The 16,786-nt window shown below is 39.8% G+C and overlaps 1 protein-coding gene across 3 annotated transcripts in view; it reads right to left on the bottom strand.

The window, feature by feature from the left end:
* The window catches only part of helz (helicase with zinc finger), a 174,593-nt gene that overhangs the window by 37,054 nt on the left and 120,753 nt on the right, over positions 1 to 16,786 (bottom strand). For all 3 annotated transcript variants that reach the window (XM_055653763.1, XM_055653760.1, XM_055653762.1), the window contains 4 exons: positions 15,949 to 16,133; positions 7,656 to 7,851; positions 3,671 to 3,753; positions 1,087 to 1,585 (listed from right to left, as the gene is read on the bottom strand). In XM_055653763.1, coding sequence (XP_055509738.1) covers positions 1,087 to 1,585; positions 3,671 to 3,753; positions 7,656 to 7,851; positions 15,949 to 16,133 — 963 coding nt within the window. The remainder of the gene's footprint in view (positions 1 to 1,086; positions 1,586 to 3,670; positions 3,754 to 7,655; positions 7,852 to 15,948; positions 16,134 to 16,786) is intronic.

The following is a 16,786-nucleotide window of genomic DNA, read 5'->3' on the forward strand; positions in this document are numbered from 1 at the left end:
AATGGGCTAATTCTACTCCTGTGACTTATGAACCTTTCTCCCTATTAGGGTAAAAAACAGATGAGATTCAATGGTAAAAGAGATTAAAAAGTTGCAAAGAAGATGATGGTACAATTGAATAAGGGAAAATAAGCAAAAAGTGATAACTTAGAAAATAGAACAGCACAGAAACGTGACCTTCGACCCACAATGTCTGTGCCGAGCATGATGCCAAGTTAAACTAATCTCTGCCTGCATGTGATCCATGTCCCTCCATTCTCTGCATATCCATTTGATATCAAATGACAACATTAGATTCAACATTGGAAATTACTGCACACAATGCTTCAACGTACTCATACTCAACAACGTACCTCTACTCAACAACGTACCTCGGTGACTGCCAATCACCACCCCCCCCCCCGGACACTTATTATTATTTATTCAAATCGTTTGCTATGTCGCTCTTCAAGGGAGATGCTAAATGCATTTCGTTGCCTCTGTACTGTACACTGACAATGACAATTAAATTGAATCTGAATCTGAATCCGAGAAGTGCTGTTGATGGCCATTTGTCACCATACTTGTCTGAAATTATATGAAAATCCGGGAATACTAGATTCCATTTCCCCGTCATCCTTTATTTCCAATTAAAAAATAACTGTAACACATCAAAGTCCATCGCTCCCTTGTTCACTTAAATAGTTGCTTATCTGAAGCCACAAAGCTGTTGTTGCTTTCTCCAAAGCTGCAAGCAGTTTGCTTTTATGTAAATGAAAGACGGGGAGTGAAATATACTTTCTGCAACGATACAGATTTAGGAATGTATGGAATTCGCAAGCACTTTGCTCATAAACCAGAAGCAACTGAAATTTGGAGATCTTTTTGAAGTCGTCTCAATCTCCACTGGCCTGCTCTGTGAGCGAGTCCTCTTTCATGCACCCGCACACTAAAACTGCGAGCTTCACTTGCTCCTCAAATTCCCTGGGGAAATGTTATACTTTAGTTTGCATGCTGTGCGTAACATATTTAAGATGTGCTGAACGGTATTAGAAATGTCAACCTCCACTGCAGATTAATTAGAATCATCCACAAAATGCTGCTTACCTAAAATTTCCCCCATCCCAGCTCCTGAGGTATTGTCTTCAATGAAATTGAACGGGCGATTATGGGGGGCGTTGAAGTGTGGAACTGACCTCAGTGGGGTTGCTCCCTCCAGACCAGGGATGGGCTGATCCGGACACATGTTATCAGTGTTTGGGGAATGCTGAGATGGATGGGAATGAGAAGTGGGGAAAAAGCTGTGGTTAGGGGCCTGAGGAAAAGCAGGAGAGAGCTGTGGTGGCTGCTGCTGAGGCAACTGGCTGTGCTGCTGTGGCAACTGTTGCTGTTGTACTGGATAGGGCTGCCTAGGTACAGGGTGCTGATGAGGGAACTGTCGATTAGAAGGGTGGTGGTAAGGTGCAGGCGGTGGATGCGAAGAAGCAAGATGGAAATTTAGCTGCCTTTGACCAAGATTGTCTTTTCGGTGAAATCTAGACATTGGATAGCCTAAATTGGAGTGTGATTCTGGGCTTCTGTTCTGTGCCAGCAACTCAGGTTCCACCTAATTAAGAGCAAAGAACTCCAGTTAGCATCAAAAAGAAAATTAAAGTTACTTTCAGAAATGTAAAACATTAAGATTAGATTGCAATAGTTTCATATGAAATAAGTGGTAAAATTGCAGCAAGTAATACTATTTCACAACAACCATATTTAGTATCTAAAGTGAATTATAGGCAGCTTAAAAAATATTTCACATTACAAAGTGAATCATGGATAGAGAAAAAAAAACTAGAACTTTGAACAAAGGATTCAACAGTTTATCAATGAACAATGGGTCACAGGTCACCAGGACAATTGCATTCCTTGAGGAAGCGGTGCCTCAGGAAGGCCGTCAGCATCCATAAAGACTCCTCACACCCTTGTAATGGACTGTTCGAACTACTTCCCTCCGGCAGACTTTACAAGGCCTTCTATGCCCGCACCTCCAGACTCAGGAACAGCTTCATTCCCAGAGCTATAGGCGGCTCTGAATCGACCCTGCTGAGTGCCCCCCACCCCATGGACTGTCTCCCTCGGATGGTCACGTCGCACAGACACATCTGCACTTTAGTCTGTTTTGACTGTTTTAATGTTATTTTTACAAACCATGTTCTCGGGGTATCTAAATCTAAATTTTATTAGTTATTTAAGTTATGACATCGGATGGAAGCCGCCTACCAAATCTTGTTGTACTTATGTGCAATGACAATAACATATATTATCATTATTATTAAGTTAGGAAAACAGCAGAGGGTGGAAGACAAATACATCCAACAGAATGATTTTGTAAACTATAGTGGTTAGTCAACCATTTCTCTTATACCTAAACACACTTTAACAACTTTAAACTGCTGGGTCACAACACCGCTCAGTTTTTCCAGAGAGTCATACTGCATTGGAAACAGGTCCTTTAGCCCAACACGTCCATGCTGCCTGTTGCACCTATCTACTTTAATCCCATTCACCTACAATAGATCTATAGCTTTCTCAGCCTTGACAATCCAAGCACTTATCTAGATGTTTCTTAAATGTTCTGAGAATAACCTCTTCCACCTCTTTAGGCAGTATATTCCAGGCTCCAATCACCCTTCATGCCAAAAGAAAATTCCCCTTAAAATCACCAAATCTGGGCCACCCTGATGCATGCAGAGGGCATCCATTTTTACACGTTACTGGGTAGGATTTTATGCTGTCGATGTATAGTTCCAGCATCCCAATGTCAGGTGCTGTCTTTGTGGAGTTTGCATCCTCTGTCCGATCTCTTTCTTTCCCTTCTTTTATTTTCCATTGTTCAAAGTCTTGCTGCTTGGTTAATTGACCAACTGTAAATCACCCCTAGTGTAACTGGGTGGCAGAATAACCAGGAGGAAGTTGATGGGCATGAGAGAGAAAGTATGTTGCGGAGAGGTAAGTGAGGGATTGCTCATAGTTGGCGCAGACTCCTTGGGCTAAATAGCCCCCTCCCCTGCCATAAGGAAATATAGAACATAGAACAGATAAACTAAACTCATCTGACTGCACAAATTCCATACCCTGCCACTCCCTGCATTTCCTTGTGCCCAACTAAAATATGACAGAAAATTCCCAAACTGATAAAAATGCCATAATCAAAGCCATCTGGAACACAGCAGACCAGAAGAAAGTAGTCACAATTTTGCACACATTTGATAAATATAGTAATAATTTTCCAAACCAGAAATACAAGGGCCAAAACATGACCACAATTCATGTAAAGAATAAAACAAAAAATATGATAATTGATGCAATTAGAAGTCAAGAAGTACACATGTAATATATACGTCAAGGATTTATATAGGATTTCCATTTGTCTGATTGACAGAGAATTACATTTGAACTGGATTTCAATCAATTTATTATTCTCCCATCATACCCTCTCACCCATCTTAACCAAACAAGTCATTCTGAACAATGACTCTGCCTGTGATCTGTTCCGTTTTAGGCATTGGACCCGAGTTATATTTTGAAGTACAAAACTGTATCCAATTTCATTAACTTCCATGCTTTGTTCCTTCCCTTTATAAATTTCAAAAAAAATCAAACAGAGTGCGTACTTTCAAGGTGAGCTATTAAAATAAACCTCACATACCTGTTTTTCTTTGGAGTCAGGTGGTTTCTTCTCAGGAGTCTGAAGCCTACTTTGTTCACTTCTTACACTTGCCTCACTTTTTGCTGGAATTTTTTGTGAAGAAGTTGTAATTTTTACATAAGAAAATCTTGAAAAGTTTACAATAAATTATATATTATAAATTAAATTATAAGCTACATTTACACCAGATTCTTCCAGACAAATGTTACAGTTCGGATAATTCTATAATTTAATTATCAAATTAATAGTCTTAGTAACTTCATATTCTTCTCTTACAAAGTCCAACAGAAGCCTTTGATTTTCAACATCTCTGATTTTAGTCCCTTGATTTTAGCCCGGTCTCTATCCTACAAATCCTTGATCAGTACCTCTAAATCCAGCTTTTACACCACTGACAGCCCTAAAATTGCCTTGATCAGTCACCAAAACATTCTTGATCATACTGAATAGCAGAGAAGGTGCACATTTTACTTTGTTATCCTTTAAGATGGTATATCAATCATCTTCAGTTTTTTTTTTTTACTGTGCTAAAACAAAGCGACATTGCGAGAAAATAAGACATTGAAGTGTTTGTGCGGCATGGTGGCACAGCGGTAGAGTTGCTGCCTTACAGCTTCAGAGACCCAGGTTCGACCCTGAGTACAGGTGCTTGTCTGTCGGCAGTTTGTACGTTCTCCCCATAACCTGGTTTCTCCAGGCTCTCCAGTTTCGTCCCACACTCCAAATACGTGCAAAGACGCAAGTTAATTGGCTTGGTATAATTGTAAATTGGCCCTAGTGAGCAGGATAGTGTTAGTGTGTGAGGATCGCTAGCCGGTGAAGATTTGGTGAGCCAAAGGGCCCGTTTCCGCACTGTATCTCTAAACTAAACTAACAAAAAGTTGGTCAGATGTTGGCAGTAAAGACGTATGGTCTTTAATGGAACAGAAATGCGAAAAGATTGACCACCAGGTTCAAGAATAGCTTCTTCTCAACAACCATCAGACTCTGGAACACAATACAACCCTAACTTCTGAACTGTCTTTGGTTGCACTAAGCACTTTGGGTTTTTTTTCACTAGTTTGGGGTTATTAATTTATTGAATTTTTGTTTATTATTATGTTATCTACAAATATTTTGTATATTATATGCTAAATAGGTATAACGACCTGTTATGCTGCTGCAAGTATGAATTTCATTGTTCTGTTGATGGTACACATGACAATGAAACATTCTTGATGTAGCCCCGTCCCTGCACCCCCAACTCAATAAGATCATGTATGGGCAATTCCCTTCGCTGCCTGTCCCCCTTACCTCTTGATTTTCCTCGAGCCCAAAATATCTACTGCAGCCTCAAATACACTTGAAGACATTTACAATCCTCAGAAAAAAATCCTCTTCATCTTAATCTTAAATGAGCATCCATTTTAGTCTAACAAGTTTTCGGATGATAAGAAAATAGGTGGAGGGGCAGGTAGTGTAGAGGAAGCAGGGGCTCTGCAGAAGGAACTTGGACAGGTCGGTGAGTGGGCAGAGAAGTGGGAGATGGAATATAGTGCAGCAAAGTGTGGAGTCATGCTTTTTGGTAGTCGGAATAGAGGTGTAGACTATTTTCAAAATGGGGAGAGAATCCAAAAATCGCAGGTGTAAAGGGACTTGGGGGTGCTGGTGCAAGATTCCCAAAAAGTTAATTTGCAAGTCGAGTTGGTAGTAAGGAAAGCAAACACAATGCTAGCATTTATTTCAAGAGGGTTAGAATACAAAATCAGGGATGTAATGCTGATGTTCTATAAGGTGCTGCTCAGTCCGCATTCGGAGTTTTGTGAGCAATTTTGGGGACCATATATTAGGAAGGATGTGCTGGCTCTGGAGAGGGTCCAGAAGAGGTTTACAAGAATGATCCCAGGAATGAATAGGTTAACCTATGATGAGCGTTTGACGGCACTGGGCCTATACTCGCTGGAGTTTAGAAGGATGAGGGGACTCCTCATTGAAACTTACCGAATAGTGAAAGGTTAGATAGAGTGGATGTGGAGAGGATGTTTCCACTAGTGGGAAGACTAGGAAGCATAGCCTCAGAATTATAGGATTTTTTAGGAAGGAGGTGAGGAGGAATTTATTTAGTCAGAAGGTGGTGAATCTGTGGAATTCTTTGCCACAGAAGGCTGTGGATTTCACGTCAATGGATATTTTTAAGATAGATTCTGAATTAATACGGGTGTCAGGACTTATTTGGAGAAGGCAGGAGAATGGAGTTAGGAGGGAGAGATAGATCTGACATGATTGAATGGTGGAGTAGACTTGATGGGCCGAATGGCCTAATTCTGCTCCTGTCCCTTTATGACTACACATCTCCACTTGCCCCTGTTCTTCATATCGCTGCCTGGGGAAATATCCTTGCTGCATCTCGTTCAAGCCCCATAAGAATTGTCTTTTCTCCTCAATTCCAGATAATATTCCCTTCCAGCATTTCTCCTGTGGTTCAGAGCCAGGGAATGTCCCTTGTATTTCCACTCTCACCTATTTCGATGTAATTGGTTTCTGTTCCGATTCCTCCTATACTTCGCCTCGAATTTTATTCTGACCCCTTCCTTTCATTCATTCTTACATTACAGCAAGAGGAAGGGTCCAAGAATAAAGGATAAATTGGCAGCGAATTTCCTGACATCATCTGGTTCTAATTTGTTACCAACCTTGATTATTGTTAGTCTGCTTGTGATAAAGTCATGCATAAATTGTGCCTTGAAGAAAATACCACCTAGCACAAGTGTCTCACCGATGTGGGATATGACAACGCAAAACCCAAGTCTCACAGATCCTCGTTAATCTGAAAATCAAATTCATCATAGCTTCTACATCTCTGCTTATCTCACTGCCACTGCAAAACTAATTGTCGAGTTTAACTTTCCTAGTGCGGTCTCATTTCTCCAGGTATCGCCTGCACCCTCATCACCACAGCCTTCAACATGCACTCCCCCTGCTCACAGATTCCATGGACTTTTGTACCTATCACCCCAATCACTCTCCAGATTTCATTGATGACATAGGGTTCAAATATCAAACTCCACTATCGCAAAAACCTCTTGTAACCTCCCACCTGGTGAATCCTCCAAATTTTTACATTTTCCTTTAGGTCAGCTCTTCCATTGCGCTCCGAGTGTTTCCCCAGATCACCACTGTCAGTCAATCAGGAAAATCCTAACATCTCAACCAGCTCCACAGTACAGAATTAGTCATTTTGTTGAAATAGTTTGAGAAATATTCAAAATCAGAGCGATCATTGCCAACGTGTAGGATACGGGCCTCAGTAAATGACTCACCACTATCTGTCTACTGCACAGCAAACAAAGTTAAAGAGCCTATTCAGAGAATGAAGGAACTGGAATTTACAGCCACCTTTAAAATAATTTCCCCAGAATAACTAAACAGCAGCTGAACACCAAGTTTAATCCTCTCAATTATAATGGTTGGTTACTGAGCTTGATTTACAGAATTTCCACATCATCTCCATTCTGTCTGACCACAGTGTTGTCAATATATGCTAAGTTATTTTAAAGCATCATAGATGCTGAGGCCCTTCTGCCAAACTCCACCATGATACCTATCTGAACTACAACTTCGTCTGGCAGCACATTCCATACATCCACCACCCACTGTGTGCAAAAGGTCCCCTCAGATCCTCATCTACTTCTCTCCACACATTCTGCCAGAACCATTGGGTGTGTTTTTTGATCTATCCAAAGAATGTGGTCGTGCCTGAGATTGGCTACAATCAATTCTGACTTTCCGCGTTGGCAGAACATTGATTCCTCCAAAGGGCATAATTCTGCAAGAAAATCAATCAACAGCAACTCCAATATTTGTACCAATTAAGCAATTTGTTCCGTTGTACACCCTGTGCTTTTAAAAAAAGCAGATTAAAAACAGGGATTGATTACGCGTTTGTTTTAAAGGCACTCTTTTGTTCGAAGGAGAGCTACGGCACCAATTCATCTGAGGTACTCACCTATTCTATTTTGTTCGTGCTCCTTCTCAGGATGTTGTTGTCCTACTCCAATTGGAGAATGATGGCCAAGACCATAAGGGATGGGAGATCCACGACCATGTGCTTGCAACAGGTTCATGTTGTATGCCATAGCTGCTTGATGGCTCATAATGCGAGGATCGACTGCAAAACGGCTTTGGTAACTAGGCCAAGGAACCTGCAAAAACAGTCGTAATCAACAATGTCAAAGGCTGAATTACTGCAGACGTCAGGGAGAAAAAACAGAAACATGCAAGTAAACTATTATTGTGTTTAAGTGTCTACCAGGATGTGTGTTTTCACACAATCATTTCTGTTACAAGTGATATCACCACGCTACCTCCCAGACCCAGAAGGAAGGAAACCACATCCAGTGAGTGTCTTTAAGGGCAATATTGTGTGGATGTAGGGAACAACTGGCAGAACGAGGAGGAATTGATGAGGCACATTTTGTCTGATACGTTGATGGAGCTTCAGTGTCTTACACAGGGGATCTGCAGTGAGTATACATACCTACTCCGGTCACTAATAGCAGCATTATAGATGTAGCACACTCTCCTGATTAATACAATTGAGTGGAATGGAATCTAGCAACGACTGTACAAGAGACCAGATGGACAACCCAAGGAAAGAGGTCTATCCAAAATCTAAAGCAGCAATACAAATAAATGATTGATACAAAAGTGCAAAAATGATAAACTTGATCGATATGGTCAGATGGATTAGATGGTCATTTGGAAAGAAACTGCTAGGTCTATTGGGAAGAACAAGGAAATGGGTCTAATTTAGAACAAGAGCCAGCCTAATCATGTCAGGTTGAATGAGACCATCTTTGATTATTTATTACAATAGCCAAAAGTCAGAAAGAAAATTAATTGAAGTACACAATAAATGTTTAAAGAGGTAGCGAACATCTGGATTTACATATACACATCATCACAATGTAGTCTTACAAGTCTAAAAGGATAAATCTAATTTCTCAAAGAATAGAACTCAAAACATGACAAGTTTTGTAAAATATATCAGACCACTCTTGGGAATACTGTGACAAGCGGTTTTTCACATTTGAGAAAATGATGGAATCGAAATAACGGCTTACACTTATCAGGCCGAGATCCTTCATTCTCCACACACAAAGGAACCTCATAAAGGTCTTCAAGATGATGAAAGGACTTGATTGGGTACACAGAGATGATAAAATTCAGCTACAGGATATGCACCGGCATTTCTGATGCATGGTTCGATGTGAATGGTGGAACACATGTCCAGGTTAAAAGTGATCAAAAATTTAAATGATTAAAAAAAAAGGTTTGGGCTTTTTTCATAACTGAAAATCTAACAATTGTAGAAATAAACTATCTTAATGCACAAGCCACAGTCGAATCTATTTGCATTTAATTAGTTCAAAGCAATGGTTCAAAATTAATCTCTCAGACTTGTTAAAGGCTCCAGGACAAAGGGGTTTTTGTAATGAAGTATTCTGGACACAAATCAGTAAAGCAACTGGACTCAGATTATTCTGAACTGGATCAATGCCACTGGAACAAAAAAATAAAGTCACAGCAGGGATGCCAAAATATATTCAAACTGAAATGAAACTAAATCATGATCTGCTTTCTTCATTTAAAATGAAACAAGTCAGACAGCAGTATTAGTTTATTTTTATCACGTGCACCAAGAAACAGTGACAAATTTTGTTTGCGCTCTATCTAGTCATATCGTATCATACATAAGTCCAATCTAACGGTAGACGAGTACTTCAGGTAATATAAAAATTAAACACAGTGCACAATATAGTGTTAAGGATACAGAGGAAGCAGTTAAAAACAAGAGCAAGGATCTCAACAAGGTACAGTGCTCTCCATAATATTTGGGACAAAGACCCATCGTTTATTTATTTGCCTCTGCATTCCACAATTTGAGATTTGTAATAGTAAAAAAAAAAAAAAAAATCACATGTGGTTAAAGTGTACATTGTCAGATTTTATTAAAGGGTATTTTTATACATTCTGGTTTCACCATGTAGAAATTACAGCAGTGTTTATACATAGTGATTTGTTTCTATTACAAATCTCAAATTGTGGAGTACAGAGGCAAATAAATAAATGACGGGTCTTCGTCACAAACATTATGGAGGGCACTGCAGATGGGAAGATTGGGAATACATTCTTAGCATATGAGTGTAAGCAAGACTCTGATAACAGTGGGGAAGAAGTTGCTCTTGAATCTGGCAGTATGTGCCTGAGGTGGAAGGGGAGAAGAGAGAATAATTAGCATGTGAGTGGCCCTTGATGTGTTGATAAAACAGTCCTGCTGAGAGAATGGAGCGGCTGGGCTTGTACACTCTGGAGTTGAGAAGGATAAGAGGGGATCTTATTGAAACATATAAGATTGTTTGAAGATGCTGGAGACAGGAAACATGTTCCCGATGTTGGGGGAGTCCAGAACCAGGGGCCATAGTTTAAGAATAAGGGGTAAGCCATTGGAACAGAGACGAGGAAACACTTTTTCACACAGAGAGCTGTGAATTTGTGGAATTCTCTGCCTCAGAGGGAGGTGGAGTCCAGTTCTCTGGATGCTTTAAAGAGAGAGCTAGATAGGGCTCTTAAAGATAGCGGAGTCAGGTGATATGGGGAGAAGGCAGGAACGGAGTACTGATTGTGGATGAACAGCCATGATCACATTGAATGACGGTACTGGCTCGAAGGGCCGAATGGCCTACTCCTGCACCTATTGTCTATTGTCGATACGTACTGTAAAGCATGCTTATTTGTTTCCAGAACACCATTCTACATAGGTTCATTGTAAGCACAATTAACCCTTCTCCTCCTTACAGTGTTTACAAATGGAAATTGTAATGTGAAATCTTCATGAACTTCGCTGTGGAGATGCTACACTTTCTCAGATTATACCACAAAGCCAAGTTCTAACTCACTAAGATGGCCGGAAGACTACACACAATCTCTCCTGATACTTCTCGTTGAGCACTGAAACTGCTGGTCTTTGGAACTTGTTTTTCATTTTAAAACAGTAAAATGAAGTTGACAACTCTCATAATACATTATTAATGAGATATGAGCAAGGAAATATAAAATTTTAGAAGTACATTTTCCTGTTAAATGTCACCTTCGATATCTTCTGTGGTAAATCAAGAATTTTTTTCATCCCTTTTAATGAAAATAAGAAAGCCTACTCTGAGTGCATGAATACACACATAGAAAAACCATGAGTACATACTATTTGCAGTACACTTCTCTGCATTTCTTCTCCCATGTTCCAAAGTTGTGTACATTGGATGGTAGACAAAATCATAATTCAATTAAATGTCTGAAACAAAGCAACTGAGCCTTCTTGGCTGGCTATTCCACTGAACATTAACACAGAACAGTGCAGCACAGTAACAGGCCCTTCGACACTTAATGTCGGTGCCGAACATGATGCCAAGATAAGATAATCTCATCAGCCTGCACATGACCCATATCCCCCATTACTGGTGACCATTAGGGAAATGCCACCAAGTACCATGACTTGAATTTCAATACCCAAGTTGCATCCATCAGTAAACACTAAATTGGACTCTTGACATACAAATCAAATCAAGAACTAGCACTCAGCACAAGGCTAGCACAATCAAACTCTGCTGCATAAAATGCGGCAGTTAGAAGAGGCGACTTTCATTTTGCATAGATGGAGCATCTTGGCCGTCATGGACAAGTTGGGCCAAAGGCCTGTTTCTGTGCTATATGACTCTATGATATCTGTCGTACATTTTATCATTTAATCCCAATTGCATAAGTGTCGGAGCTACCAAGTCGGCGTATTTTTCACCTGGCACTAGACTTCAAATCAAATAGATGCCATTTATGCCTAAACCTAAAGATACCAATTTTGGAGGAGCAGAAACCAGAGAAGAACTAATCAAAAAGCTAATGGACAAAGACTAATATTGAAACAGCTTCAATGTTTTCTGCAGCAATTCCTCTGTGCACTATTTTAATAAAGCATTTCGGCATGAATATTCTGTAAGTACACAATATCACTTTGGTTTTCAATTTTTCAGATAAGAGCTGCCACATTGCTCAGAGTAAAACTCGCCCACTGCTGAAAATACTGGGCTCTGCTAAACCGATAAAGGCAATTTTGCTAATTTTAGAAAGATTTTCCGCCTGACTTGCAATGGATGCAGCGGAGTGCAGTCTTGTGCAAATGTTAAAAGGCAAACCTGAAGTATTTTGGCCAGCCCCGTTCCATAATTGGAGAAAACAGATTAATTCAGAGGAAGCCAACATAAACAGTGGATTCTTTAATGGAAGACCAACAGTGAATCCTTAAAATTGCAATTTTTAACACCTGGATTGTTTTCTCTGGCTGAGGGGAAACCTGACAAAAGTTTATAAAATTGTGAGGGGCATAGATACGGTAGACAATCAATCTTATTCCCAGGGTGGAAATGTCAAATACTAGAGGGCATAACTTTAAGATAAGATGGGAAAATGCAAAGACGTGCAGGGCAAGCTTTTGTTTTACACAGAGAAGTGGATGCATAGAACATGTTGCTCGGGGAAGCAGATACGAAAGTGGCATTTAAGATGCTTTTAAAAAGGCACATGAATATGCAGGAAATGGAGTGATACACATCAGGCAGAAGAAATCTAATTTGGCATCGTGTTCAGCATAGACACTGTGGGCCCAAAGGCCTGCTCCTGTGCTGTGGTCCATTTGTTGCAATTGAGGTTCCTTTAGCTACAACTGCAAATCAATGTTTAACTTTCCAAAACCCATGTTAATGCCAATGAAGGCTTGGACTATCGTCATAGGCACAAATTAAAACACATCCAGCTGTTTTAATCCAGAAATCTGTATACAAGGCTGCTCAATATCCAGACAGCATTGAGTGCTGCAACAATTTGCTCCCTGACTTCAAGAAATACCAAAGAGCGCAGAAAATTAAAGTGATGCAGGAGAATGAAGTCCATTACTAGCCTCTAGCAATGACTACTTCTGCTAAAGCAAACTTAATTATTCCTCTTGAGTGTGTTCCAAGTGTCACTGGATATAAGGAACAATTGAATTCACTAGACAGTTATCCTTCATCGTAAATAAACTGAAGTTGATGTACTTCAGACAAACATTTAACATAACCTGAAAGATAGGCAAATACAATTCCAAGTCAATTTTTTCAGTGCCTCCAGCCTTGAGTGTTAGTCGAGCAGAATGTGAGGAAATATATAATAAAATTGCTCAAATGATAAGTTCTTAAGGAACTTGTGTTAAGTTGCAAGAGAAGGGTTTGGAGTTGGGGCTTTCAGAAATACATGCCTCCACAAAGAAATAAAGAACAAAGAGCACACACAGGAGAACAGATGGCTTATCATAACATGGAAATGTTGATCTGAATAGGCATATCTTTATTTATTGCTTTGAAGCAATAATCATGCTGTGAGAAGTTGTAGTTGGTTTAGGTTGCTGTTTATAATGGAGGTTGTTAATGGGATCTTTCTCCATGACATGGGCACCACCTTCTTCCTTTGTGACACATCTCAGAGTTTGGCTGTGTCATTAAGGCGATTTATGGTAGAGGATTGTAGGCACCAAGGGTAGATACTAGTCTGTGAGATTGTTTGTGCTGTTTACGTGTATTTATGTTGGGATAAGAGATAAGGCATAGGTGATGGTTGTGTGACCTTTGCAAAAGGATTTCTTATTTTATAGAAGACTGAGAATGTAACTCTGTTTTGATCTAAGCCAAACGATTGGGGTTTGCATATAGTAATCTTCAAATTGCTGTGTGGAATGCTATTGATAAGAGGTTGTAAAGAGGCCTTACATTCCTTTCCTCCAGAGATAGAAGGAGGAGGTTGTAATACAGAATGAAATTAGACCCGAGCTTGGGAAGAAGCAATCAAGTGTGACAATTAATGGCCTTTATGTGTCTATAGTTGGGAATTGTGTGATTGGAACTTTGTCTTTACCACTTTGTAAGAATGAGGCAAAACTCATCTTTAATCTTTGTAATCCATAAGTAACTGTATTTTAACTATGTGATTGTAAGGAAATTAATTGTGAAGTGTATTGTGTTTAATTACGATTGTAAATATTAGACTTTGTTTAAATCTGAAGTTTTAGAAATAACTTTATTTTCCAAAAGTGAAAATATGTTTTGTGTGTATGTGTTGTGTGATTGCTGTTTTATGTATATATTCTGAGAATTAGATTTATATCTGTGGTTTTGCTTTATTGAAATAAAATGATTTTGAGCAAAGAGGTTGAAGAAACCACAGAGGGGAAGAAGGTTGTAAAGGGGCTGGAAAAGGGAAAATCATGTGACTATACGTGTTGTCAATCAATGGAAAGGATTTAGTTGATTGGTTAATGCAAATAAGTTAAATGTATGGTAAACCATAATGATTGGTTAATAGTTTGCCACTCCTTTTGTACCATCATTGTCTTTTACCTATATAATGCGTTACATTTATGCCAAAGTCAATAATTCTTTCGACCTGCTCCAGAGTTTCTAACTGTGTTGGAAGGTTTAAAGAATTATCCAGAGCTGACAGAATAAAGAATTGATTTTAGCAGCAATGGTTTGACTCAAATTTTCTTGAATTAGACTGGCAAAAAAAACTCATTTTAACAAATGGACAGCAAATAGATGTCTCTCTGCTCAAGGAAACCTTTTCAATAAATGCTTAAAATATACAGACCAAGAAAGAGGCAACAATTGACTCACTGGTTAAAATAAATCCAACATATTTGCTAAATTAGTAGAGGAAAACAGTGCCAGAATTTCATGCCAGTAAATGGCTCATAGGGTTAGTTTAATTTGGCACCATGTGCTCCCTGCCTTGCATCCTCATTCAATTGATGGACGACTTCTCCTCTTGACTTTGTTATCCCATTTACTACTTTGTTATCCCATTTACTACTTTTCCCCCAAGCTGTGGTGCATTTTGGACTAGATTGAGTACTCTTTGTGACTCACTTCCCCAAGCTGAGCGTTTGACCGTCTGTACCCTCCATCTTCAAGTACGCCCACCTCCAGCTCTGTAAGTTCACAACTTCGAGCTCAACACAACTGCTGTTGAAACCCTCATTTGTACCTTTCTCACCTGTGGCCCTGACTATTCTGTTGCTTTCATAAGAATTAAAAAACTGATGCTGCAGTAGGGGATTCAGCCCCTTGTGCCCACTCCACCACTTACAAAGATCATGGTTGACCTTCTATCCCTGCACAATTGTCCTGTATAAACCCCACATCCCGTGGCTCCTTTCACAACTCAAAACCCACTGATTTCTCCAATCATCCTTTTGCTCTTTACCATCCTGATTTTGTCGAAAGTTCTACAGTTTCTACCCTTTCTTAGGCTGTTCCACTCACTCACTGAACCTCACTGGCTCCCAGGGCAGCAAAAAGGTTTATACAGTGTAACCCTTCAGATTTGTAATTATAAAATAAAACTCCAGCTTTCATAATCCAGAGATGTCTGTAATCCTACCCTATTGTGGCAGCCATGGGATCTCACAAAATGTCTTCAGAATTCTTTGCAGGTGAACAGACTTTGGGAACAAGGCAAAAGACGATTTTAATGATTTGTATAAATCATTAATGTACATTTTTGCGGCAAACCGGACCAGAAATACATCAATAAAACTGAAAGTACAGTGGAACAGAATCTCTCAATGTGAAGCTGTATAATTAATTTTTATCTTATTCATCTTGTGTGTTAGTGTGAACTGCACTTCATTGCAAATCACTAGGGTTTCATAATTCAATCAAATCTCCTGTATGCATAAAGTGCTTTCCAGATTAGTCTTGAAGCTCCATTTCAAGTGCCTTCCTGCAAATATCTCAGAATTCATCTATACTTTTTCTTGCTGATAACGCCACTGATATTCTCACATAGCAGTCTACAACAATGTACCACCTTGCCCTTGTCTGCTGGTGGCACCTCAAATCAGCTCAAAGAAGCTGTCAATCTGCACACATTCTGGGGCTGCATGTGGGAGTCCCACAATGACAATCAACATTAAATGGATTTTTAAACAGCATTTTAATAAAATATATCCTCGTTTCAGACAGCTACACAGTATATTTACCCAACCAAATAATTACTTCATTAATATTTGAAGCTAACACAGAGCTGCTCTTGGTCCAATAACTAACGCAGTTTGAAATTAATTCGGAGAGAGGAGAGAGGAGAGAGGAGAGAGGAAGTGATCACATTCTTTAATTACGATTCCATTTGACCAATTGAGGAACAAAATAAATACTTACTGGCAAAGGCACAGACATCACCATGTTTCCACCATAGACAGCAGGCACGTACAGGATGCTCGTCCCAGTGTGTGGATCTATCCGTTGGACAGGGCTTGGAGATTTACCGAGGGCAGGATGAGAACCAAGAGGAGGGGTATAGGCTCGGATGGGATTCCCAATTAATACTGTAGAATTGGGTTGAACTGTGAAATATTAAATTTGAATAGATTCACTTTAGATCAGCAGAAATACCTAAAGTCAGACTAACAGTCTTGTTCTCCTATCCTTTCTAGTGTCATTGGTTATAACCATACTGCTGAAAATGGCACTCATCCTTTCCATGAATAAACTATTTCCTGCATATGAGTGTAACCAATAAGGTGGCACAATATATCGATGAGCGAAACTGCAGAATAACCATATACTGAAAATTGAATTAATTGAAAGACACAGCATGAAAACAGGTTCTTCAGCCCACCGAGTCCACGCCGACCATCGATCACCTGTTCACGCCAGCTCTGTTATCCCACTTTTGCGTCCACTCCAGACACACTATTTATAGAGGTCAATTACCCTACAAATCTGCACGTCTCTACAATATGGGGTGGGGGGGGGGGGGGGGAAACTGGAGTACGCATATGAAATCCATGAGGCCATTTAGGGAACGTGCAAACTCTACCCAGGCAGCACCTGAGGTCAACATCGAACTCGGGTCATTAGCACTGTGAGACAATAGCTCTAACATGGAAATAAAAATGCCTTCTGATATCCCACCTATCGATTTTCAATAGAGTCACTGTGTACGAATAAATCCTTGTTCATGAACTTAGGTTCCTCCCTCTCCTTTTCCTGCATA

This window comes from Leucoraja erinacea, chromosome 23 (assembly GCF_028641065.1).
Source record: "Leucoraja erinacea ecotype New England chromosome 23, Leri_hhj_1, whole genome shotgun sequence".
In the NCBI taxonomy this organism is placed as follows: Eukaryota; Metazoa; Chordata; class Chondrichthyes; order Rajiformes; family Rajidae; genus Leucoraja; species Leucoraja erinaceus.